This window comes from Scyliorhinus canicula, chromosome 13 (assembly GCF_902713615.1).
Source record: "Scyliorhinus canicula chromosome 13, sScyCan1.1, whole genome shotgun sequence".
NCBI lineage: Eukaryota > Metazoa > Chordata > Chondrichthyes > Carcharhiniformes > Scyliorhinidae > Scyliorhinus > Scyliorhinus canicula.
This window is the reverse complement of record NC_052158.1, coordinates 26,341,144-26,369,007: the sequence shown is the minus strand read 5'-3', so window position 1 is coordinate 26,369,007 and position 27,864 is coordinate 26,341,144. Positions and strand designations below refer to the sequence as shown.

At 51.2% G+C, this 27,864-nt stretch overlaps 1 protein-coding gene across 1 annotated transcript in view; it reads left to right on the top strand.

The window, feature by feature from the left end:
• LOC119976374 (coiled-coil domain-containing protein 105-like) overlaps positions 1 to 27,864 on the top strand; it is a 61,030-nt gene that overhangs the window by 13,071 nt on the left and 20,095 nt on the right. Inside the window, exons 2-4 of the mRNA XM_038816874.1 lie at positions 2,682 to 3,343; positions 6,865 to 6,969; positions 16,634 to 16,835. Of these exons, the coding sequence (XP_038672802.1) occupies positions 2,699 to 3,343; positions 6,865 to 6,969; positions 16,634 to 16,835 (952 nt within the window). The 5' untranslated portion in view covers positions 2,682 to 2,698. The remainder of the gene's footprint in view (positions 1 to 2,681; positions 3,344 to 6,864; positions 6,970 to 16,633; positions 16,836 to 27,864) is intronic.

Sequence of the window (27,864 nt, the reverse complement as noted above, 5' to 3'; positions counted from 1 at the left end):
CACCGAGCTGTATCAAAGAGACATAGGTTTATTTCCAAGGCTACAATACACAGCTTCTGGTAGTGTCCCACCAGGTTTTAATGGTTGGTGCTGAACTGGCTGACCTTGTATACAATATAGATTGAGTTTCCCCGACTGGACCACCTCATCTGGTTGATAAGCATACCCACATACCACATCCACTCCCTGGTTATCTCACCCATTTGCATTTGCGAGCCCTCTCCCCTCTGATCAGGTACCTCTCATTCTATTCCAGAAGCGTTGATGAGTATTAGTATCCATGGAAACAGACGACCTCAAAATAGTGCCCCCCCCCAGCCACCTTGAGTCAATTGTGATGCTGGTTAATTCCAGGACTGGTCACAACAACAAGGCTTTTGAACAGGAATTCCTATCTCTTCACGTTCAGGTATACACAGAGACTGAGGGATTACCAGGAACCAGGAGACAGACAATACCAGGAACCAGGAGAGTGAGTACCAGGAAGCAGGGAGAGAGAGAGAGAGTGAGTCCCAGGAACCAGGGAGAGAGAGAGAGAGTGAGTACCAGGAACCAGGAGAGAGAGAGAGTGAGTAACAGGAACCAGGGAGAGAGAGAGAGTGAGTAACAGGAACCAGGGAGAGAGAGAGAGTGAGGACCAGGAACCAGGGAGAGAGAGAGTGAGTACCAGGAACCAGCGGGTGAGAGAGAGTACCAGGAACCAGGGAGAGAGAGAGAGAGTGAGTACCAGGAACCAGGGAGGGAGAGAGAGTGAGTACCAGGAACCAGGGAGAGAGAGAGAGTGAGTACCAGGAACCAGCGGGTGAGAGAGAGTACCAGGAACCAGGGAGAGAGAGAGAGAGAGTGAGTACCAGGAACCAGGGAGGGAGAGAGAGTGAGTACCAGGAACCAGGGAGAGAGAGAGTGTGAGCACCAGGAGCCAGGGAGAGAGAGAGAGAGTGAGTACCAGGAACCAGGGAGAGAGAGAGTGAGTATCAGGAACCAGGGAGGGAGAGAGAGTGAGCACCAGGACCCAGGGAGAGAGAGAGTGAGTACCAGGAACCAGGGAGAGAGAGAGAGTGAGTACCAGGAACCAGGGAGAGAGAGAGTGAGTACCAGGAACCAGGGAGAGAGGGAGTGAATACCAGGAACCAGGGAGAGAGAGAGAGTGTACCAGGAACCAGGGAGAGAGAGAGAGAGTGAGGACAGGAACCAGGGAGAGAGAGAGAGTGAGTACCAGGAACCAGGGAGAGAGAGAGAGTTAGTACCAGGTACCATGGAGGGAGAGAGAGTACCAGGAACCAGGGGAGAGTCAGTACCAGGAACCATTGAGAGAGAGAGAGTGAGTACCAGGAACCAGGGGAGAGTCAGTACCAGGATCCGGGAGAGAGAGAGTGAGTACCAGGAACCAGGGGAGAGTCAGTACCAGGAACCATTGAGAGAGAGAGAGTGAGTACCAGGACCCAGGGGAGAGTCAGTACCAGGATCCGGGAGAAAGAGAGAGTACCAGGAACCAGGGAGGGAGAGAGAGTGAGTACCAGGAACCAGGGAGAGTGAGAGAGTGAGTACCAGGAACCAGGGAGAGTGAGAGAGTGAGTACCAGGAACCAGGGGAGAGAGAGAGAGTGAGTACCAGGAACCAGGGAGGGAGAGAGAGTGAGTACCAGGAACCAGGGAGAGTGAGAGAGAGAGTACCAGGAACCAGGGGAGAGTCAGTACCTGGATCCGGTAGAGAGTGTGAATGGCAGGAACCAGGAGGGAGAGTGAGTTACAGGAACTTTGTGGGTGAGTGTTGGGAGCTGTGGGTTGTGTGAATTGGGATGTGAGGGCTGTTGCACCAGGAACCAGTTGTTGTGGCTGAGGTGTGCTTTGGGTTCAGCAGGCTGTTTGGAGTAGGGAGCAATTCTAGAATTGAGGGGTGAGTGAAGCGAATGAGTGTGGATGACAATAGCCATCCCCGGGAGATCTACCTGGATTCCAGGTGAAAGTGGGAGACGGATGGTGGTGGGTATGTTGGGGGGAGTGGCAAGAGTTCTGGGATGTGGGCATTGCTGGCTGGGCTAGCATTTGTTGCCCATCCCTATTACACCCTCGAACTGAATGGCTTATTAGGGCCATTTCAGAGGGCACCTAAGTGTCAATGACATCCAGCCCCAAGGACCCGGGTTCGATCCCAGCTCACTGTCCATCTGGAGTTTGCACGTTCTCCCCGTGTCGGCATGGGTCACACCCCACAACCCAAAGATGTGCAGGTTAAGTAATTGGAAAAATAATGAATAGGGTACTTTCAGTTTATATTAGAAAAAAAGAGTCAACCACATTGTTGTGCATATGGAGGCAAGGTATCGCAGACAGAACGCCTTCCTTAAAGGGGCACTAGCAAACCAGATGTGTTTTTACAAAAAATGACAATGGTTTCAAGGTCATTTCACCATCTGCCATGGTGGGATTCGAACCTGGGTCCCCAAAAGCATTACACTGCCTCTCTGCATTACTAGCCCATTGACAATAACACTATGTCATTGGCTCCCTTGTGTGGCATGGGGGCAGAGACTCTCTGAGTTACCGGACGCTCTGTGGAGGGACTGAGGTTTGTGTGTTGTCCCTCTCCTCCCCTCCCCTCCCCTCCCCTCCCCCAGCCTCCCCTAGCCTCACCCCTGACTGTGCTGCAACTGAAAATCTTCTCCTTTCTTCCTGGTCTAGGCCTGACAAGGTTGAAGATGGAGTGGAAAAGCGTCAAGGTGCCCGCCGCCTCCATCGGCCCCAAAGCCTGGCGGGACAGGGCCATCAAAACGGTGGGGTTGGCTGAGGCGGCCATCGAGATCACGGCCCACCGTTACCAGGACACCCCCTTCCGCTCGGCTACACTCTTCGAGAACCAAGCTCGCCGTCTGGCCCGGAGTAAAGGCTGCAAGTACCTCCCGGGGGAGCTGTCGGAGAACCCGGAATCCCTGTCCAAGTACAAGTCCCGGCAGGATAGGATCCAAAGGGAGCAGGAAGCCATAGAGGAGGCCAAGAAGAACGTGTGCAAGATGACAGCTGAGAAGGACGTGAGCTCTGACATCCTCTACAAGGTCCCCGAGGGCACTGACTCCGGTTGGGGTTTCAAAGTGGAGATGGAGCTGCTGCCCTTCCTGCGCGACCTGTGCGCCATGCAGAGCAACGAGCAGATTGGCAGCTACACGCTGCAGACCCGCTCGGTCATCGGCCACCTGTGCGACCAGATCAACCGGATGAACAGCGAGATCTTCAGGCTGAAGGAGACCCGGGACAGACTGCGGCTGGCACTGGCCGATGTCCGCAAGGGCCTGGTGCTGAACCGCATGACCAACAATATGCGGAAGATGAGACCCGCCTTGGAGCGGGTTAGTAGTCTTTCAAGACCGATTCTGCTCGTCCAAATCACCCAGCCAACCTTCCCCTCCCCGCGGAGAACGTCCTCAGCATCTCCGACCTATCCTCGCAACTGAATCCCCACATCCCTGGAATAATTCTTGCCATGTTTTTGTCACCCTCTCCAAAGCCTTTACGACCTTCTGAGAATATGGGGTGGATTCTCTCAGCCCGGGGCTGGGCCGGAGAATCGCTGTGACCGTGCCCCGACTCCGAGACGTGATTCTCCGCGGTGCTATTGGTGCTGACATGGTCGGTGCGGCCCCCCAGCAGATTCCTGGCCCGGGATGGTCCGAGCAGCCGTAGCGAAAATCCCGTGTCACCGGCACAGTTCTAACCTGGTCCCAGCCGGTGGGACCTCGGCCTGGGAGGGTCCTGGGGTGGCCTGTAGGGGGGAGGGAGGGGACTCTGACCCCGGGGTGGGGCCTCCGTCGTGGCCTGGCCCACGGTCAGGGCGTACCGATCGGCAGGCCGTCCCTTCGTGCTGGGGGCCTCCTTTCGTCCGCACCATCCCCTGTAGCCCTACGCCATGTTGCGTCGGGGCTGGCGCGGAGAAGGGAACCACTGCGCATGCCGCGTTGGCGCCAGTGTCACTGCGCATGCACAGACCCCGCGGCGCCCAGTTGACGCCGGGATCAGCAGCGTGGGCCGCTCCAGTGCCATTGCTGATCCTGAGGCCATGTTGACGCCGTTGGGAAACACGACGGCGTTTCCGACGGCGTCAACATTTAGCCTCAGGATCACAGAATCCTGCCCATGGCACCTCCGAATTACACACAGTACTCCCCTTGAGGCTGAATCGGTGTGACGTAACGCCTCAATATAACTCACTTGCTTTTTCATTCTATGGGTGGGATTTTTCGACCCTTGCATGTTTCCAGCAGGTTCTTCAGGTATTGCGATATTGCGATTTTTTTCATGTCTTTCAACACATTAAAACGTCCCAGAGCTCGTCCAGCCACTGAAGAACCCCAAATATGATCCTGATCCAATCAGTTTAACTCCTGTCTCTGTACCATTCCAATAGATGAAGAACCAGGTAGATGCCAGTCCATTCCCACATGTCCTTCACTCCGCATCATAGGGTGCGATTTACCGGCTGCATTCTGCCAAAATTAGGAAGGGGCGCACCGGTAGGTCGCGCGAGTGGCCTCCCGGGATTCCCGATGATCGTTGTGTCCCGCGAGATCCCATGAGACATCGCAATCTGATTCATGCCCACAATGGGTGGGAGCCAGATTTGCATAGGTAAGCGATCTAAACGCCCCGCGATTTACCAGCATTGCCGAAAGACTCCAGCCAAGCACCGTTTAGCACTGGCCTCACAAACGGGGACCAGGCGGAACGGCATTCCCAGGTGATCGGGGGCTCCCGGTAGTTGGAATGTGGTCAGGATGGCACACTGGACTGCTGATAGGGGAGGTCAAGATAATAATCTTTATTATTGTCACAAGTAGGCTTACATTAACACTGCAATGATGTTACTGTGAAAACCCCCTAGTCGCCACATTCTGGCCCCTGTTCGGGCTCACAGAGGGAGAATTCAGGATGTCCAATTCACCTAACAAGCACGTCTTTTGGGATTTGTGGGAGGAAACCGGAGCAGCCAGAGGAAACCCACATAGACACGGGAAGAATGTACAGATACCGCACAGACAGTGACCCAAGCCAGGAATCGAACCTCGGACTCTGGCGCGGTGAAGCAACAGTGCTAACCACTGGGCTACTGTGCCACCCATTTAAAAATGGCGACCCAATCTCTTCCTGCCCTGGCGAGCGGAGCTCCTGATTGCAGAAAATGCAACTGAATTCGGCGTCATAAAAGAGTGCCGTTCAATAGCAGCATGGAGAGAGATAAAGGATCCCTTTAACATGGGGGAGGAGCTGATCCCTTTAACATGGGGGAGAGGAGCTGATCCCTTTAACATGGGGGAGGAGCTGATCCCTTTAACATGGGAGAGAGGGGCTGATCCCTTTAACATGGGGGAGAAGAGCTGATCCCTTTAACATGGGGGAGAGGAGCTGATCCCTTTAACATGGGGTGAGGGGCTGATCCCTTTAACATGGGGGAGAGGGGCTGATCCCTTTAACATGGGGGAGAGGGGCTGATCCCTTTAACATGGGGGAGAGGGACTGATCCCTTTAACATGGGGGAGAGGGACTGATCCCTTTAACATGGGAGAGAGGGGCTGATCCCTTTAACATGGGGGAGGAGCTGATCCCTTTAACATGGGGGAGAGGGACTGATCCCTTTAACATGGGGGAGAGGAGCTGATCCCTTTAACATGGGAGAGAGGGGCTGATCCCTTTAACATGGGGGAGGAGCTGATCCCTTTAACATGGGGGAGAGGAGCTGATCCCTTTAACATGGGGAGAGGAGCTGATCCCTTTAACATGGGGGACAGGAGCTGATCCCTTTAACATGGGGGAGAGGAGCTGATCCCTTTAACATGGGGAGAGGGGCTGATCCCTTTAACATGGGGGAGAGGAGCTGATCCCTTTAACATGGGGGAGAGGAGCTGATCCCTTTAACATGGGGGAGAGGAGCTGATCCCTTTAACATGGGGGAGGAGCTGATCCCTTTAACATGGGGGAGAGGGACTGATCCCTTTAACATGGGGGAGAGGAGCTGATCCCTTTAACATGGGGGAGAGGAGCTGATCCCTTTAACATGGGAGAGAGGAGCTGATCCTTTAACATGGGAGAGAGGAGCTGATCCCTTTAACATGGGAGAGAGGAGCTGATCCCTTTAACGGGGGAGGGGAGCTGATCCCTTTAACATGGGGGAGAGGGGCTGATCCCTTTAACATGGGAGAGAGGAGCTGATCCCTTTAACATGGGGGAGAGGAGCTGATCCCTTTAACATGGGGGTGAGGAGCTGATCCCTTTAACATGGGGGAGAGGAGCTGATCCCTTTAACATGGGGGAGAGGAGCTGATCCCTTTAACGGGGGAGAGGAGCTGATCCCTTTAACATGGGGGAGAGGGGCTGATCCCTTTAACATGGGGGAGAGGGGCTGATCCCTTTAACATGGGAGAGAGGAGCTGATCCTTTAACATGGGAGAGAGGAGCTGATCCCTTTAACATGGGGGAGAGGAGCTGATCCCTTTAACATGGGGAGAGGGGCTGATCCCTTTAACATGGGAGAGAGGGGCTGATCCCTTTAACATGGGAGAGAGGAGCTGATCCCTTTAACATGGGGGAGAGGAGCTGATCCCTTTAACATGGGAGAGAGGAGCTGATCCTTTAACATAATGGAGAGGATCTGATCCCCTTAATCCTGGGGTGAGTGAATCTGATCTTTTGGTGGCATGAGGAGAGGGGAGGTGCTCCCTTTAATGTTGCGGGAGAGAGGTCGGAGATGATGCTTTGAGAAGCAGATAGGGCCGGAGGAAATTCTCCCATTTTGCTCCAAGCTCCCACAGTTTTCCGTACACTATTGTGTGTAGCCTTTGTTCGTTGCATTGATCTGGCCCATTGTTGGTTTCTATAGGAACTGGATGGAGCAGATTTGTTGATTGGCCTGGAGAAGAAGCATCTGCAGGAGATCAAACCGACCATGGAAGCACCGTTGCACACAATAAAAGACATACTCCAGGTTAGCTGGCGGAGGGGGGGGGGGGGGGGGGGGGGCGAGGGGGTAGCTGCCTGGGTTCCTAATTGTAATTCCTGCAACCATCCACACAAATCGCCAACTCTTCAAGATGTTCTCCTTGTTTTGTTTTTCCATCCAAACTTTCCTGGCAGCGACACCGTTCAGCGACACCGTTCAATGACATCGGTATTAAAGCAATGTGATTGCCTCTGAGCTGCCCACCCTGATTTCTCCAGTTGCATAAGAACAATCACTCACCGTCACAACAGAACAATTACCAGCTACTTTAGTGGAAACGGCAGAACAATTAAACAACTCCTTTGGCTGTGTTGTCATGGAGGAAGGCACAAATAACTTCCCAGAAATGCTAGGGAACCCAGGGTCGACTGAGAAAGAGGAGTTGTAGGAAATTAGTATTATTTCAAAGCATAGTGCTGGAGAAGTTACTGGGACTGAAGGTCGATAAATTCACAGGGCCTGATAGTCAACATCCCACGATAGGTGGATTGGCCATGCTAAATTGCCCTTAGTGTCCAAAATTGCACATAGTGTTGGGTGGGGGTTACTGGGTTATGGGGATAGGGTGGAGGTGTGGACCTTAGGTGGGGTGCTCTTTCCAAGAGCCGGTGCAGACTCGATGGGCCGAATGGCCTCCTTCTGCACTGTAAATTCTATGTCTATACTACAGCTGGTGGCCAGGGAAATAATGGATGCATTGGTTGTCATCTTCCAAAATTCTGTGGATTCTGGAACAGTCCCAGCAGACTGGAGGGTGGCAAATGTAACCTGCTATTTAAAAAAGGAAAGGAGGGAGAAAACACGGAATTACAGACCAGTTAGCCCATCAGCAGTACTGGGAAAAATGCTTGAATCTTTTGTGAAGGATGCAATAACAAGACACTTTGAAAATATCAATGGGATTAGATAAAGTCAATTTGGATTTATGAAAGGAAAACCACGTTTGATGAACCAAATGGAATCTTTTGAGGACGCAACTTACAGAATAGATAATGGTGAACCAGTGGAAGTGGTGCATTTTGATTTTCAGAAAGTTTTCGATAAAGTCCCATGTAAGAGGTTAGTGTGCAAAATTAAAACACATGGGATTGGGGGTAATATATTTGCATCGATTGAGAATTGGTTCGCAGTCAGGAAGCAGAATAGGAACAAAATGGATCTTTTTCTTATGGAAACATATAAAATTATGGAGGGAATAGATAGGATAGATGCGGGCAGGTTGTTTCCACTGGCGGGTGAAAGCAGAACTAGAGGGCATAGCCTCAAAATAAGGAGAAGTAGATTTAGGATTGAGTTTAGGAGGAACTTCTTCACCCAAAGGTTGTGAATCTACGGAATTCCTTGCCCAGTGAAGCAGTTGAGGCTCCTTCATTCAATGTTTTTAAGATAAAGATAGATAGTTTTTTGAAGAATAAAGGGATTAAGGGTTATGGTGTTCGGGCCGGAAAGTGGAGCTGAGTCCACATAAGATCAGCCATGATCTCATTGAATGGCGGAGCAGGCTCGAGGGGCCAGATGGCCTACTCCTGCTCCTAGTTCTTATGTTCTTTTCACAGTGGTAGGTAGTGGCTTGTGGGGTACTGCAGGAATCAGTGCTTGGACCCCAGCTATTCACAATATGTATGATGTAGAGGAGGGAACCAAATGCAATATTTTGCAAGTTAGCTGATGACACAAAACTTGGTGAGAATGTGAGACATGAGGAGAATGTTAAGAGACTTCAAGGTCAAATAGGTAAGTCGAGTGAATGGATAAATACATGGCAGATGCAGTGTAATGTGGATAAATGTGAAGTTACCCCCCCCCCCCCCCCGCCCCCCCCCCCCCCCCCCAGACTGATTCCTGGGATGAGGCCAGATTGAGTACTGGGCCTGTATTCATTGCAGTTCAGAAGAATGAGAGGAAATCTCATTGAAATATATATAAAATTCTGACAGGGCCGGACAGCCTGGATGCAGAGATGGGGGGGGGGGGGGGGGGGGGGGTCTAGAACCCGGGGACACAGTCTCAGGATACAGGGTGGGTCATTTAGGACCAAGATGAGGAGAAATTTCACTCAGAGGGTGCTGAACCTGTGGAATTCTCGACCACAGCAGGCTTCTAGACTCCAAAGGTGTCAAAGAGCCTGGGGCGAGCGCAGGAGTGTGGCTTTGAGATAGAAGGTCAGCCATGATCTTGTTGAATGGCGAAGCAGACTTGAAGGGTGGATGGCCTCCTCCTGCTCCTATTTTGTTTCTACAATTCATGAACCATGTCACATTACCACCTTCTCAAGGCAACAAAGGGGAGGGCAGTCAAACATCAGCCACGTTATTGATGGCAACATACTGAGAATGATTATTGTAAAAGAAACATCAGATGCAGCACAGGTTTAGAAACAGAGTACACTATCCCATCAAACACTCCCAGGACAGGTACAGCACAGGGTTAGATACAGAGTAAAGCTCCCTCTACACTGTCCCATCAATAACTCCCAGGACAGGTACAGCACAGGGTTAGATACAGAGTAAAGCTCCCTCTATATTATCCCATCAAACACTCCCAGGGCAGGGACAGTACAGTGTTACATACAGAGTAAATCTCCCTCTACACTATCCCATCAAACACTCCCAGGACAGGTACAGCACAGGGTTAGATACAGAGTAAAGCTCCCTCTACACTGTCCCATCAAACACTCCCAGGACAAATACAGCACGGGTTAGATACAGAATAAAGCTCCCTCTACACTGTCCCATCAATAACCCCCAGGACAGGTACAGCACGGGGTCAGATACAGAGTAAAGCTCCCCCTACACTGTCCCATCAAACACTCCCAGGACAAATACAGCACGGGTTAGATACAGAATAAAGCTCCCTCTACACTGTCCCATCAAACACTCCCAGACAGGTACAGCACGTGGTTAGATACAGAGTAAAGCTCCCTCTACACTGTCCCATCAATAACTCCCAGGACAGGTACAGCACAGGGTTAGATACAGAGTAAAGCTCCCTCTATATTATCCCATCAAACACTCCCAGGGCAGGGACAGTACAGTGTTACATACAGAGTAAATCTCCCTCTACACTGTCCTCATCAAACACTCCCAGGACAGGTACAGCATGGGGTTAGATACAGAGTAAAGCTCCCTCTACACTGTCCCATCAAACACTCCCAGGACAGGTACAGCACAGAGTTGGATACAGAGTAAAGCTCCCTCTACACTGTCCCCATCAAACACTCCCAGGACAGGTACAGCACAGGGTTAGATACAGAGTAAAGCTCCCTCTATACTGTCCCCATCAAACACTCCCAGGACAGGTACAGCACGGGGTTAGATACAGAGTAAAGCTCCCTCTACACTGTCCCATCAAACACTACCAGGACAGGCACAGCATGGGGTTAGATACAGAGTAAAGCTCTCTCTACACTGTCCCATCAAACGCTCCCAGGACAGGTACAGCACGGGGTTAGATACAGAGTAAAGCTCCCTCTACACTGTCCCATCAAACACTCCCAGGACAAATACAGCACGGGTTAGATACAGAATAAAGCTCTCTCTACACTGTCCCATCAATAACTCCCAGGACAGGTACAGCACGGGGTTAGATACAGAGTAAAGCTGCCTCTACACTGTCCCATCAAACACTCCCAGGACAAATACAGCATGGGTTGATGCAGAATAAAGCTCCCTCTACACTGTCCCATCAATAACTCCCAGGACAGGTACAGCACGGGGTTAGATACAGAGTAAAGCTCCCTCTACATTATCCCATCACACACTGCCAGGGCAGGGACAGTACAGTGTTACATACAGAGTAAATCTCCCTCTACACAGTCCCATCAAACACTCCCAGGACAGGTACAGCACAGAGTTAGATACAGAGTAAAGGTCCCTCTACACTGTCCCATCAAACACTCCCAGGACAGGTACAGCACGGGGTTATATACAGAGTAAATCTCCCTCTACACTGTCCCATCAAACACTCCCAGGACAGGTACAGCACAGAGTTAGATACAGAGTAAAGCTCCCTCTACACTGTCCCCATCAAACACTCCCAGGACAGTACAGCACGGGGTTAGATAGAGAGTAAAGCTCCCTCTACACTGTCCCATCAAACACTCCCAGGACAGGTACAGCACGGGGTTAGATACAAAGCTCCCTCTACACTGTCCCATTAAACACTCCCAGGACAGGTATAGCACAGGGTTAGATACAGAGTAAAGCTCCCTCTACACTGTCCCCATCAAACACTCCCAGGACAGGTACAGCACAGGGTTAGATACAGAGTAAAGCTCCCTCTACACTGTCCCCATCAAACACTCCCAGGACAGGTACAGCACGGGGTTAGATACAGAGTAAAGCTCCCTCTACACTGTCCCCATCAAACACTCCCAGGACAGGTACAGCACAGGGTTAGATACAGAGTAAAGCTCCCTTTACACTGTCCCCATCAAACACTCCCAAGACAGGTATAGCACGGGGTTATATACAGAGTAAAGCTCCCTCTACACTGTCCCATCAAACACTCCCAGGACAGGTACAGCACAGGGTTAGATACAGAGTAAAGCTCCCTCTACACTGTCCCATCAATAACTCCCAGGACAGGTACAGCACAGGGTTAGATACAGAGTAAAGCTCCCTCTATATTATCCCATCAAACACTCCCAGGGCAGGGACAGTACAGTGTTACATACAGAGTAAATCTCCCTCTACACTATCCCATCAAACACTCCCAGGACAGGTACAGCACAGGGTTAGATACAGAGTAAAGCTCCCTCTACACTGTCCCATCAAACACTCCCAGGACAAATACAGCACGGGTTAGATACAGAATAAAGCTCCCTCTACACTGTCCCATCAATAACCCCCAGGACAGGTACAGCACGGGGTCAGATACAGAGTAAAGCTCCCCCTACACTGTCCCATCAAACACTCCCAGGACAAATACAGCACGGGTTAGATACAGAATAAAGCTCCCTCTACACTGTCCCATCAAACACTCCCAGACAGGTACAGCACGTGGTTAGATACAGAGTAAAGCTCCCTCTACACTGTCCCATCAATAACTCCCAGGACAGGTACAGCGCAGGGTTAGATACAGAGTAAAGCTCCCTCTATATTATCCCATCAAACACTCCCAGGGCAGGGACAGTACAGTGTTACATACAGAGTAAATCTCCCTCTACACTGTCCTCATCAAACACTCCCAGGACAGGTACAGCATGGGGTTAGATACAGAGTAAAGCTCCCTCTACACTGTCCCATCAAACACTCCCAGGACAGGTACAGCACAGAGTTGGATACAGAGTAAAGCTCCCTCTACACTGTCCCCATCAAACACTCCCAGGACAGGTACAGCACAGGGTTAGATACAGAGTAAGCTCCCTCTATACTGTCCCCATCAAACACTCCCAGGACAGGTACAGCACGGGGTTAGATACAGAGTAAAGCTCCCTCTACACTGTCCCATCAAACACTACCAGGACAGGCACAGCATGGGGTTAGATACAGAGTAAAGCTCTCTCTACACTGTCCCATCAAACGCTCCCAGGACAGGTACAGCACGGGGTTAGATACAGAGTAAAGCTCCCTCTACACTGTCCCATCAAACACTCCCAGGACAAATACAGCACGGGTTAGATACAGAATAAAGCTCTCTCTACACTGTCCCATCAATAACTCCCAGGACAGGTACAGCACGGGGTTAGATACAGAGTAAAGCTGCCTCTACACTGTCCCATCAAACACTCCCAGGACAAATACAGCATGGGTTGATGCAGAATAAAGCTCCCTCTACACTGTCCCATCAATAACTCCCAGGACAGGTACAGCACGGGGTTAGATACAGAGTAAAGCTCCCTCTACATTATCCCATCACACACTGCCAGGGCAGGGACAGTACAGTGTTACATACAGAGTAAATCTCCCTCTACACAGTCCCATCAAACACTCCCAGGACAGGTACAGCACAGAGTTAGATACAGAGTAAAGGTCCCTCTACACTGTCCCATCAAACACTCCCAGGACAGGTACAGCACGGGGTTATATACAGAGTAAATCTCCCTCTACACTGTCCCATCAAACACTCCCAGGACAGGTACAGCACAGAGTTAGATACAGAGTAAAGCTCCCTCTACACTGTCCCCATCAAACACTCCCAGGACAGTACAGCACGGGGTTAGATAGAGAGTAAAGCTCCCTCTACACTGTCCCATCAAACACTCCCAGGACAGGTACAGCACGGGGTTAGATACAAAGCTCCCTCTACACTGTCCCATTAAACACTCCCAGGACAGGTATAGCACAGGGTTAGATACAGAGTAAAGCTCCCTCTACACTGTCCCCATCAAACACTCCCAGGACAGGTACAGCACAGGGTTAGATACAGAGTAAAGCTCCCTCTACACTGTCCCCATCAAACACTCCCAGGACAGGTACAGCACGGGGTTAGATACAGAGTAAAGCTCCCTCTACACTGTCCCCATCAAACACTCCCAGGACAGGTACAGCACAGGGTTAGATACAGAGTAAAGCTCCCTTTACACTGTCCCCATCAAACACTCCCAAGACAGGTATAGCACGGGGTTATATACAGAGTAAAGCTCCCTCTACACTGTCCCATCAAACACTCCCAGGACAGGTACAGCACAGGGTTAGATACAGAGTAAAGCTCCCTCTACACTGTCCCATCAATAACTCCCAGGACAGGTACAGCACAGGGTTAGATACAGAGTAAAGCTCCCTCTATATTATCCCATCAAACACTCCCAGGGCAGGGACAGTACAGTGTTACATACAGAGTAAATCTCCCTCTACACTATCCCATCAAACACTCCCAGGACAGGTACAGCACAGGGTTAGATACAGAGTAAAGCTCCCTCTACACTGTCCCATCAAACACTCCCAGGACAAATACAGCACGGGTTAGATACAGAATAAAGCTCCCTCTACACTGTCCCATCAATAACCCCCAGGACAGGTACAGCACGGGGTCAGATACAGAGTAAAGCTCCCCCTACACTGTCCCATCAAACACTCCCAGGACAAATACAGCACGGGTTAGATACAGAATAAAGCTCCCTCTACACTGTCCCATCAAACACTCCCAGACAGGTACAGCACGTGGTTAGATACAGAGTAAAGCTCCCTCTACACTGTCCCATCAATAACTCCCAGGACAGGTACAGCGCAGGGTTAGATACAGAGTAAAGCTCCCTCTATATTATCCCATCAAACACTCCCAGGGCAGGGACAGTACAGTGTTACATACAGAGTAAATCTCCCTCTACACTGTCCTCATCAAACACTCCCAGGACAGGTACAGCATGGGGTTAGATACAGAGTAAAGCTCCCTCTACACTGTCCCATCAAACACTCCCAGGACAGGTACAGCACAGAGTTGGATACAGAGTAAAGCTCCCTCTACACTGTCCCCATCAAACACTCCCAGGACAGGTACAGCACAGGGTTAGATACAGAGTAAAGCTCCCTCTATACTGTCCCCATCAAACACTCCCAGGACAGGTACAGCACGGGGTTAGATACAGAGTAAAGCTCCCTCTACACTGTCCCATCAAACACTACCAGGACAGGCACAGCATGGGGTTAGATACAGAGTAAAGCTCTCTCTACACTGTCCCATCAAACGCTCCCAGGACAGGTACAGCACGGGGTTAGATACAGAGTAAAGCTCCCTCTACACTGTCCCATCAAACACTCCCAGGACAAATACAGCACGGGTTAGATACAGAATAAAGCTCTCTCTACACTGTCCCATCAATAACTCCCAGGACAGGTACAGCACGGGGTTAGATACAGAGTAAAGCTGCCTCTACACTGTCCCATCAAACACTCCCAGGACAAATACAGCATGGGTTGATGCAGAATAAAGCTCCCTCTACACTGTCCCATCAATAACTCCCAGGACAGGTACAGCACGGGGTTAGATACAGAGTAAAGCTCCCTCTACATTATCCCATCACACACTGCCAGGGCAGGGACAGTACAGTGTTACATACAGAGTAAATCTCCCTCTACACAGTCCCATCAAACACTCCCAGGACAGGTACAGCACAGAGTTAGATACAGAGTAAAGGTCCCTCTACACTGTCCCATCAAACACTCCCAGGACAGGTACAGCACGGGGTTATATACAGAGTAAATCTCCCTCTACACTGTCCCATCAAACACTCCCAGGACAGGTACAGCACAGAGTTAGATACAGAGTAAAGCTCCCTCTACACTGTCCCCATCAAACACTCCCAGGACAGTACAGCACGGGGTTAGATAGAGAGTAAAGCTCCCTCTACACTGTCCCATCAAACACTCCCAGGACAGGTACAGCACGGGGTTAGATACAAAGCTCCCTCTACACTGTCCCATTAAACACTCCCAGGACAGGTATAGCACAGGGTTAGATACAGAGTAAAGCTCCCTCTACACTGTCCCCATCAAACACTCCCAGGACAGGTACAGCACAGGGTTAGATACAGAGTAAAGCTCCCTCTACACTGTCCCCATCAAACACTCCCAGGACAGGTACAGCACGGGGTTAGATACAGAGTAAAGCTCCCTCTACACTGTCCCCATCAAACACTCCCAGGACAGGTACAGCACAGGGTTAGATACAGAGTAAAGCTCCCTTTACACTGTCCCCATCAAACACTCCCAGGACAGGTATAGCACGGGGTTATATACAGAGTAAAGCTCCCTCTACACTGTCCCATCAAACACTCCCAGGACAGGTACAGCACAGAGTTAGATACAGAGTAAAGCTCCCTCTACACTGTCCCCATCAAACACTCCCAGGACAGGTACAGCACGGGGTTAGATACAGAGTAAAGCTCCCTCTACACTGTCCCATCAAACACTCCCAGGACAGGTACAGCACGGGGTTAGATACAAAGCTCCCTCTACACTGTCCCATTAAACACTCCCAGGACAGGTATAGCACAGGGTTAGATACAGAGTAAAGCTCCCTCTACACTGTCCCCATCAAACACTCCCAGGACAGGTACAGCACAGGGTTAGATACAGAGTAAAGCTCCCTCTACACTCTCCCCATCAAACACTCCCAGGACAGGTACAGCACGGGGTTAGATACAGAGTAAAGCTCCCTTTACACTGTCCCCATCAAACACTCCCAGGACAGGTACAGCACGGGGTTAGATACAGAGTAAAGCTCCCCCTACACTGTCACCATCAAACACTCCCAGGACAGGTACAGCACGAGGTTAGAAAGAGAGTAAATCTCCCTTGACACTGTCCCATCAAACACTCCCAGGGCAGGTACAGTACAGCCTTCGGTACATATCAGAGTTTGTTATCCTATCACGCAGTGAAGTGAGTCTTCACACAGTCACTAATGACCTGTGCTCCACTACCTGATCGCAGGTTGGGGTATAATAGCTCTTGCGAATGGTTTGGGGAAAACCTCAGTCGTCACTGACACCTTTCATTCAACTTTCCCCTTGGAGTGTCCAGATTATTGTCTGCTTGGCCGTGAACCTGCATTTCTGGATAAGACGTATTCTTGGAGCCTTGCTCGTGGCCAAAAAATAATTAAAACGAGATGACGGTTACTTTGTGCTGCATAATAAAGCAAGTCAGATGTGCAGTTTCTCCAGTCACTCACTCCTTCCATGATATTGTCTGTGTTCCCCTTCCAGAAACTGGATGCTGCTCGAAAGAAATTGCAGGAATGCTACAGGGAGCGAATGCTGGTACTCGACCTGGTCCCTCAGTTAATGAGTCAGACCACCAAGGAGGCGAGATCCGATTGTCTGACCCCAAGGCTGACCAAAGCATTATCAGAAGTCAGGGACGTAAACATCATGCCCTCACCGACACCCTTCGGCCCGTACACTTATGGTGAGGCACAAAGGTGTCAAGCAATATGGGGAGTCATTGTAGAGTCATGGACGTCAGTCTACTTAGACTCCTGTATCACAGTGTCAGGGACACCAGTGCATGTGGAGACCTGTATCACAGTGTCAGAGGCTCCAGTGCATGTGGAGGCCTGTATCACAGTGTCAGGGACACCAGTCTATGAGGAGGTCTGTATCACAGTGTTGGGGCTATCGGTCCATGGGGAGGCGAGTATCACAGTGTCAGGGACACCAGTCTATGAGGAGGTCTGTATCACAGTGTTGGGGACACCAGTCCAAGGGGAGGCCTGTACATTGTCTGGGATAGCAGTATATGGAGAGCCCTGTACCACAGTGTTAGGGACACATTCCGTGGGACGTCTGTATCATAATGTCAGGGACACCAGTCTAAGGGGAGGCCTGTATCACAGTGTCAGGGACACCAGGCCATGGGAGGCCTGTATCACAATGTCAGGGACACCAGGCCATGGTGAGGCCTGTATCACAGTGTCAGGGACACCAGTCCAAGGGAAGACCTGAATCACAATGCCAGGCACACCAGGCCATGGTGAGGCCTGTATCACAGTGTCAGGGACACCAGTCCATGGGGAGGCCTGTATCACAGTGTCAGGGAGACCAGTCCATGGGGAGGCCTGTATCACAGTGTCAGGCACACCAGTCCATGGGGAGGCCTGTATCACAATGTCAGGGACACCAGGCCATGGTGAGGCCTGTATCACAGTGTCAGGGACACCAGGCCATGGGAGGCCTGTATCACAGTGTCAGGGAGATCAGTCCATGGGGAGGCCTGTATCACAATGTCAGGGACACCAGGCCATGGGAGGCCTGTATCACAGTGTCAGGGACACCAGTCCAAGGGAAGACCTGAATCACAATGCCAGGCACACCAGGCCATGGTGAGGCCTGTATCACAGTGTCAGGGACACCAGTCCAAGGGGAGGCCTGTATCACAGTGTCAGGGAGACCAGTCCATGGGGAGGCCTGTATCACAATGTCAGGGACACCAGTCCATGGGGAGGCCTGTATCACAGTGTCAGGGAGACCAGTCCATGGGGAGGCCTGTATCACAGTGTCAGGGACCTGTATCACAGTGTCAGGGACACCAGTCCATGGGGAGGTCTGTATCACAGTGTTGGGGCTATCGGTCCATGGGGAGGCGAGTATCACAGTGTCAGGGACACCAGTCTATGAGGAGGTCTGTATCACAGTGTTGGGGACACCAGTCCAAGGGGAGGCCTGTACATTGTCTGGGATAGCAGTATATGGAGAGCCCTGTACCACAGTGTTAGGGAGACATTCCGTGGGACGTCTGTATCATAATGTCAGGGACACCAGTCTAAGGGGAGGCCTGTATCACAGTGTCAGGGACACCAGGCCATGGGAGGCCTGTATCACAATGTCAGGGACACCAGGCCATGGTGAGGCCTGTATCACAGTGTCAGGGACACCAGTCCAAGGGAAGACCTGAATCACAATGCCAGGCACACCAGGCCATGGTGAGGCCTGTATCACAGTGTCAGGGACACCAGTCCATGGGGAGGCCTGTATCACAGTGTCAGGGAGACCAGTCCATGGGGAGGCCTGTATCACAGTGTCAGGCACACCAGTCCATGGGGAGGCCTGTATCACAATGTCAGGGACACCAGGCCATGGTGAGGCCTGTATCACAGTGTCAGGGACACCAGGCCATGGGAGGCCTGTATCACAGTGTCAGGGAGATCAGTCCATGGGGAGGCCTGTATCACAATGTCAGGGACACCAGGCCATGGGAGGCCTGTATCACAGTGTCAGGGACACCAGTCCAAGGGAAGACCTGAATCACAATGCCAGGCACACCAGGCCATGGTGAGGCCTGTATCACAGTGTCAGGGACACCAGTCCAAGGGGAGGCCTGTATCACAGTGTCAGGGAGACCAGTCCATGGGGAGGCCTGTATCACAATGTCAGGGACACCAGTCCATGGGGAGGCCTGTATCACAGTGTCAGGGAGACCAGTCCATGGGGAGGCCTGTATCACAGTGTCAGGGACCTGTATCACAGTGTCAGGGACACCAGTCCATGGGGAGGCGAGTATCACAGTGTCAGGGACACCAGTCTATGAGGAGGTCTGTATCACAGTGTTGGGGACACCAGTCCAAGGGGAGGCCTGTACATTGTCTGGGATAGCAGTATATGGAGAGCCCTGTACCACAGTGTTAGGGACACATTCCGTGGGATGTCTGTATCATAATGTCAGGGACACCAGTCTAAGGGGAGGCCTGTATCACAGTGCCAGGCACACCAGTCCATGGGGAGGCCTGTATCACAATGTCAGGGACACCAGGCCATGGTGAGGCCTGTATCACAGTGTCAGGGACACCAGGCCATGGGAGGCCTGTATCACAGTGTCAGGGAGATCAGTCCATGGGGAGGCCTGTATCACAATGTCAGGGACACCAGTCCATGGGGAGGCCTGTATCACAATGTCAGGGACACCAGGCCATGGGAGGCCTGTATCACAGTGTCAGGGACACCAGTCCAAGGGAAGACCTGAATCACAATGCCAGGCACACCAGGCCATGGTGAGGCCTGTATCACAGTGTCAGGGACACCAGTCCATGGGGAGGCCTGTATCACAATGTCAGGGACACCAGTCCATGGGGAGGCCTGTATCACAGTGTCAGGGAGACCAGTCCATGGGGAGGCCTGTATCACAGTGTCAGGGACCTGTATCACAGTGTCAGGGACACCAGTCCATGGGGAGGCCTGTATCACAGTGTCAGGGACACCAGTCCAAGGGGAGTCCTGTATCACAGTGCCAGGCACACCAGGCCGTGGTGAGGCCTGTATCACAGTGTCAGGGACACCAGGTCATGATGAGGCCTGTATCACAGTGCCAGGCACACCAGGCCGTGGTGAGGCCTGTATCACAGTGTCAGGGAGACCAGTCCAAGGGGAAGCCTGTATCACAGTGTTGAGGGAAAAATTATACAGTTGTTTGACTGTAGTGTACTGTACCCTCACTCTTATGAGAAACCAGATGAAAACACTTGGAGTTAAAAACTAGTCTTTATTTACAGGCTATAGCGAGGGCTCTTGACATTCTAATTACAAAGAACAAAGAAAATTACAGCACAGGAACAGGCCCTTCGGCCCTCCCAGCCTGCGCCGATCCAGATCCTTTATCTAAACCTGTTGCCTATTTTCCAAGGATCTACTTCCCTCTGTTCCCCGCCCGTTCATATATCTGTCCAGATGCATCTTAAATTATGCTATCGTGTCCGCCTCTACCACCTCCGCTGGCAAAGCATTCCAGGCACCCACCACCCTCTGCGTAAAAAACTTTCCACGCACATCTCCCTTAAACTTTCCCCCTCTCACCTTGAAATCGTGACCCCTTGTAATTGACACCGCCACTCTTGGGAAAAGCTTGTTGCTATCCACCCTGTCCATACCTCTCATAATTTTGTAGACCTCAATCAGGTCTCCCCTCAACCTCCGTCTTTCCAATGAAAACAATCCTAATCTACTCAACCTTTCTTCATAGCTAGCACCCTCCGTACCAGGCAACATCCTGGTGAACCTCCTCTGCGCCCTCTCCAAAGCATCCACATCCTTCTGGTAATGTGGCGACCAGAACTGCACGCAGTATTCCAAATGTGGCCTAACCAAAGTCTGATACAACTGTAACATGACCTTCTGACTCTTGTACTCAATACCCCGTCCGATGAAGGCAAGCATGCTGTATGACTTCTTGACCACTCTATCGACCTGCGTTGCCACCTTCAGGGTACAATGGACCTGAACTCCCAGATCTCTCTGTACATCAATTTTCCCCAGGACTCTTCCATTGACCATATAGTCCGCTCTTGAATTAGATCTTCCAAAATGCATCACCTCGCATTTGCCTGGATTGAACTCCATCTGCCATTTCTCTGCCCAACTCTCCAATCTATCTATATTTTGCTGTATTCTCTGACAGTCCGCCTCGCTATCTGCAACTCCACCAATCTTAGTATCATCTGCAAACTTGCTCATCAGACCACCTATACCTTCGTCCAGATCATTTATGTATATCACAAACAACAGTGGTCCGAGCACGGAACCTTTCTCCATTTTGAGACACTCCCTTCCACCACTACCCGAGGGAGACGTTGCACCCAGATCAGCATATTTAAATAAGCCGTACGCCGTTTAGTACTGGTCAACAAAAACATGGACAAGACCTAACTGCACCTGGGAGGCCTCACAGAGTAGTTGGGGATAGTGAGAAGTGGCCCTCTGGCTCTACATCTGGCATAAGGGCACTGACAAGATCTCCACATAGCACATCCAAGGTGCCTGGGTGGCAGTACCAGGGTGCCCTTGTGCCAGGGTGGCACAGCCAAGGATCTGGGCCTGAGGGAAGCCATGCCCATGAAATGGGGTATATGAAGCTTGAGTGGGTGGGTGAAGGTTGGATATGAAGGGGCCTAATAAAGGTTGGGGGGGGGGGATGAAGGATGGGGGGTCCTGAAAGGGGGAGGCAGGGTGGGGGTGTAAAATTGTACTGCCGGGTGATGAGCCATCAATTGCGCGCGAGACGAGTTGCTGTACAAAAGTTAGGCTTTAATAAGCTAGAACTTAGTCCTGTGGTCAACTACAATAAAATGGACGACCGGCGGGCGTTCTGACTATTTATACCTCGGTATGGAGGCGTGGTTAACTCAGCCTCTCGACCAATCGGAGAGCCATCACATGACTGGTCTCAACCAATCGGTCAAGAGGCACATGACCGACCAGGGCCAATGGTAAGCCGGTGTTCTGCACCAATGCAGACAGCTAGGCAAATCATACCACCACACCGGGCAAAATCCGTCCACTCCTGGCTGAAGAAGCAAGGGCCATTATCAGTCATGACTGTAAGTGGAATGCCATGACGGGCAAAGGTCTCCTTGCATGCCTTGATGACTGTTGCTGATATGAGGTCAGTCAGTCTGACCAGCTCGGGGTAGTTAGAAAAATAGTCCACGAGGAGGACATAGTCTCGGCCCTTTGCATGAAAGAGGTCAATACCAACTTTGGACCATGGGGAGGACACCAGTTCATGCGACTGCAAAGTCTCTTTCGGCTGAGCCGGCTGGAACCTTTGACACGTTGGGCTATTGAGAACCATGTTGGCGATATCCTGACTGATGCCTGGCCAATATACTACCTCTCGGACTTGATGGCGACATTTTTCGACCCCCAGGTGACCTTCGTGGATTTGGCCGAGGACCAGCTCTCGCATGCTTTGTGGGATTAATATCCTGTCCAGTTTCATTAGTATGCCGTCCACTACCGCCAGATCATCCTTTACATTATAGAACTCTGGGCACTGCCCCTTTTGCCAACCATCCGTGAGATGGCGCATGACCCGCTGGAGTAAAGGATCCCTGCCCGTCTCCTGACGAATCTGTACGACCCTTTCATCAGTGGTCGGAAAGTTGGATGCACAAAACTTCATCTGAGCGTCTATCTGACAGACAAAGTCCGACTGCTCACACGGCGTGGTGATGGATCTAAAGAGTGCGTCGGCCACAATGAGCTCCTTGCCCGGGGTGTAGACCAGGTCGAAATCGTAGCGGCGGAGTTTAAGGAGGATACGTTGTAGGCGTGGCGTCATATCATTGAGGTCTTTCTGGATGATGTGTACAAATGGCCTGTGGTCCATCTCGACCGTGAATTTGGGGAGTCCATACACATAATCATGGAATTTGTCAATCCCCGTGAGGAGGCCCAGGCATTCTTTTTCAATCTTGAGCATATCGTTGCTCAGTAGGTGTCATGGCTCTAGATGCATATGCGACTGGGGCCCAAGAGGAGGATTCGTCCCGCTGGAGGAGAACTGCCCCAATGCCAGCCTGGATCGCATCGGTGGAGATCTTCGTCTCCTTGGCAGGGTCGAAAAATTCCAGTACCGGGGCCTTGGTGAGTTTTGCCCTGAGTTCACGCCACTCTCGCTCATGAGCGGGGAGCCACTGGAAGTCGGTAGTTTTTTTAACAAGATGACGGAGAGCTGTGGTGTGTGATGCAAGGTTGGGGATAAACTTCCCAAGGAAGTTAACCATCCCTAGGAAGCGGAGGGCCGCCTTCTTGTCCTCCGGGGTCTTCATGGCGTTGATCACTGACACCTTGTCTGCATCTGGCTGCACACCGAACTACGAAATATGGTCGCCAAGGACCTTTATTTCTGCTTGACCGAACGATCATTTGGCTCTGTTGAGTCAGAGGCCATGCTCGTGGATCCTATGGAACACTCGTTTGAGGCGATCGATGTGCTCCTGAGGAATTGTGGACCAGATAATGATATCATCGCCGTACACTCGCACCCCCTCAATGCCCTCCATCATTTGCTCCATTATTCGGTGGAACACCTCCGAGGCGGAGATGATGCCAAAGGACATCCGGTTGTAACAGTAACAACCAAACGGGGTGTTAAATGTGCACAGCTTTCGACTGGATGCGTCCAGCAGTATTTGCCAAAACCCCTTGGAGGCATCCAGCTTTGTGAAAAACTTGGCATGAGCCATTTCGCTGGTGAGCTCTTCTCGTTTAGGTATTGGGTAGTGTTCCCTCATGATGTTACGGTTCAAATCTTTGGGGTCGATACAAATGCGAAGTTCCCCTGACGGTTTTTTGACACAAACCATGGAGCTAACCCAGTCCGTGGGTTCCGTGACCTGAGAAATGACGCCCTGGTCCTGGAGGTCTTGCAGCTGCTCCTTTTGGTGGTCCTTAAGGGGTGCCGGCACCCGACGCGGTGCATGGACCACAGGTGGCATTTGGCGCTGTGGTATTGTGCTATGATGTCATCTAATTGGGTTTGGGTGACATCTGGCGAGGCCGTAGCCTCAGCGGGCGACATGGTGTGAACCCGCTGCACAAGATTCAGGAGTTTGCAGGCTTGAGTACCGAGCAGGGAAGCTCTGTTGGATCCCACAATTTCAAAACGCAGGGTTGCTTTTGAGGAACGATGGGATTCCGCAAGCTGGCATGAGCCACTGGCAGCAATGGCATTGCCATTATAGTCGAGGAGCTGGCAGGCCGGTGGAAGAAAGCTCAGCTTGACGCGGATCAGGTCAGACTTTGAAATGAGGTTCGCTGAAGCGCTGGTGTCCAGCCTGAAGTGTATGTGAGCCTTGTTGACCGTAAGGGTGGCAAACTACTTGTCGTCCGGATCAATGCTCATCACTGGGAGTTGTTTCACCTTTTTGACGGAAAGCATCGTATGGTTGGTGATGATGCCCACCCGGAATCGGGATGTGAGGCTCTCGGTGTCGGGATCTAGAACCATGTCGGAGTCGGAGTCTGCAGCGGGTTGCTGTACTGACCGGATGTTTCCGCGCTGTGGCTGGGATCGCTGTGCGTTGGTCAGTTGAGCAGATCTGCACAGGGCTGTGTAGTGGCCACACTGGAGACAGTGTCGAGATTTCGCAGGACATTGCTGCTTTAAATGGGCGAAGCCACAGTTGTTGCACGTCATGGCGCCGACATCAGGACGTTCCGTGCACCATCGCGCATGCGCGGTGCGGTCGAACGATGTGCGCTTCTGCGCATTTTGGTCGTCGGCCTCGCCGTCCCCTTGGTCGTTGTGCGCATGCGCAGGAGCCCGGGAAAAGCACGCGAAATGGCTGCCCTCATCCAGACTCAGGCCCTGGAGCTGTTTTACGGCCTGCACCCGCTCCGCATCGTGGGGGCCTTGCCGCGCCGTCTCTGCCACCTTGATATGGGAGTACCGGTTATTAGCGTGCTCGTGTAGGACGCAGGTCTCGATGGCGATGGTAAGGGTGAGCTGCTTAACTTTAAGGAGTTGCTGGCGAAAGGGATTGGAGTGGACCCCGAAAACGATCTGGTCGCGGATCATGGAGTCGGAGGTGGAGCTGTAGTTGCAGGACTGAGCGAGGGTACGGAGATGGGTTAAGAAGGACTGAAAAGGTTCATCCTTACCCTGATGCCTCTGCTGGAACACATAGTGTTCAAAGCTCTCGTTGACTTTGATGTCACAGTGTTTGTCGAACTTCAGCAGGACTGTTTTAAACTTTGTCTTGTCCTCGCCTTCAGCAAAGGTGAGGGAGTTAAAGATGTGGATAACGTGGTCCCCGGCTGTAGAGAGGAAGAGAGCGATCTTCCTGGCATCCGATGCGGCTTCGAGGTCGGTGGCTTCAAGATAGAGCTGGAACTTCTGTTTGAAAATCTTACAGTTAGCACCGGGGTTGCCGGCGATGCGGAGCTGCGAGGGAGGGCGGACGCTGTCCATGTTACCGGATGGCTGATCGCTGGGCAAAGGCAGACTATCTCAAGGTAGGCCCATCAAACTTGAGCATGACTCACTGGTATCATGGTGTGTTGGGTAAGCTGGGTCTGCGAGGCCTGCGTTTACTGTAGCAGTGAGAGAGACAGGCTTCCAACACTTGAAGAAATGCAACTCGATTTTATTGAACTCTTAACTATTGTACATACTTTAACTGTGGGTTGACACTATGTTGAGTTGACTGGAGACCTGAGGCTAACCTGACCAGACTATCTTACTACCGCATGGTGTATGTTCTAGTTGCTGCTGACGGGCTCTGACTGTCTCAGAGGCTGGATCCCAAGAGAGCGGGAAAACTAGTGCCCTCTAGCTTTATAGTGGTTGTGTCCTGTCTGGTGATTGGTTGCAGTGTTCTGTGTGTTCATTGGTCATCCTGTGTGTCAATCACTGCCTGTCTGTGCACCATCATATACTTGTGTGTATATTGTGACAGTTAGGTGGACTTATATGGATAAGGCGAGGGAATTGGCCTAGGTAGCGTGCTCTTTCAAAGGGTCAGTGCAGACTACCCTGCACATCTTTTTTGGGTTGTGGAGGTGAGACCCATGCAGACACGGGGATAATATGCAAACTCCACGGACATTGACCCAGGGCCGGGATTGAACCCGGGTCCTCGGCGCTGTGAGGCAGCAATGCTAACCATTGCACCATTGTGCAGCCCTGGGTGGCTGGAGATGGAGCCGTTTTTGCAGTAATCATCAAAAGTGAAGTTGGCATGTGGCACAGTGGTTCGCACTGCTGCCTACGGGGCTGAGGACCCGGGTTCGAATCCTGGCCCTGGGTGACTGTCCGTGCGGAGTTTGCACATTCGCCTCGTGCCTGTTTAGGTTTTACCCCCACAACCCAACGATGTGCATTTGGCCATGCTAAATTGCCCCTTAATTGGAAATTAAAAATAATTGGGTACTGTAAATTTTTTTAAACACAAAAAAAATCAGAAGTTAAATGATACAGCACTGTGTCTGTGCGCTGCAACCCTTGGATGGAGCTATCCAATTAATCCACTGCCTTACAATTTCCCAATAGCTCTACAATTTGTTTTTCACTACCAAGTGCATCTCCAGTTCCCTGTGGAAAGTTACTGTTGTGTCTACTTTCACTTTCCTTTCAGGCAGTTTGTTCCAGATCGTAACTAATCATTTCATAAACAAGAATTTTCCATAGTTCCCATCTGACTCTGGCCAACTATCTTTAATCTGCAGCAATCCTCTGTTTATTGATCCTTCAGCAACAGTTTCTGCCTGTTTACATTGTCAAAGCTCTTCATAATTACACAAGCATAAAAAAATAAATAATTGAAAGGACGTATGGTCTGGTCCCCATTTGTGGGGAGCAGTGCTGAACAGCACTCACCCGAGGTCTCTGAGGCGTAGGGGAAGAATCCCCTATTTCCAAGTCAGGGTGGTGAGTGACGGCGGGGAACCTCCATTTGATGGGGTTCCCAGGTATCTGCTGCTCTTGTCCTTCTAGTTGGTAGTGGTCATGGGTTTGGAAGTTGCTGTCGAAGGAACCTTGGTGAGTTATCTTATAGATGGTAGACACAGCTGCCGCTGTTCGTCGGTGGTGGAGGGCGTGAATGTTTGTGGAAGGGGGAGCAATCAAGCGGGCTGCTTTGTCCTGGATGGTGTTGAGCTTCTTGAGTGTTGTTGGAGCTGCGCTCATCCAGGCAAGTGGAGAGTATTCCATCACACGCCTGCCTTGTGCCTTGTACATGGTGGACAGGCTTTGGGGAGTCAGGAAGTGGGATACTCATTGAGCCTCTGACCTGCCTTGGCAGCCACAGTATTAATACGGCTAGTCCAATTCAGTTTCTGACCAATGGTAACCCCCAGGATATTGATTCAGCGATGGTAATGACATTGAATGTCAAGAGGCGATTGTTAGATTCTCCCTTTCTGGAGATGGTCACGGCACTTGTGTTGTGCGAATGTAACTTGCCACTTGTCAGCATAAGCCTGGATATTGTCCAGATCTTGTTGCATTTGGACATGGATGGCTTCAGTAACAGGATAAAGGATACTTGAGGGCTCTGGCAGCATCCAGCACACGTGCCAAAAACCAAAAAGACATGAATTGACACAGGACTGAATGAGGAAGATCTTTTAAAAAAATAATGCAGCTTTCGCAATCTCACCTCCCAAAACGCGTATCAGCTAATTAAGGACAGGACTTACTCTAAAATGTAGGCAGTTAATTTACACACAGCAAATCCCCACAGACGGCAATATGATGTTGACCAGAGCATCTGTGTTTGCAATGTTGGTTGAGGGATAAATATCAGCCAGGGACACCAGTGGAATCTGTGGCCTTCTTCAAAATGGTGGCCATGTGACATCTTGCAGTCGCCTTGAGGCAGAAGCTGGGTTTAACCTCTCGTCCAAAAGATGAAATCCAGCAGTGTGCTGGGTGGGAACATCGGTGCTGGAGTAGGCCATTCAGCCCCTCGTGCCTGCCCTGCCATTTAATGAGTTTATGGCCGATCATCTCCCTCAGCACCACCCTCCTGCACTATTCCTCATCCTTTAATTTCATATAAATGTCTATAAGTGTCTATAAATCTATCGACCTCTGCTTTGAGCATGCTCAGTCACTGAGCCACCGCAGCCCTCGGGAGTGGAGAAATCCAAATATTCACCACTCTTTGAGTGCAGAAATCCCTCCTCATCTTAGTCCAAAATGGCCGACCTCTTCATCTGAAACT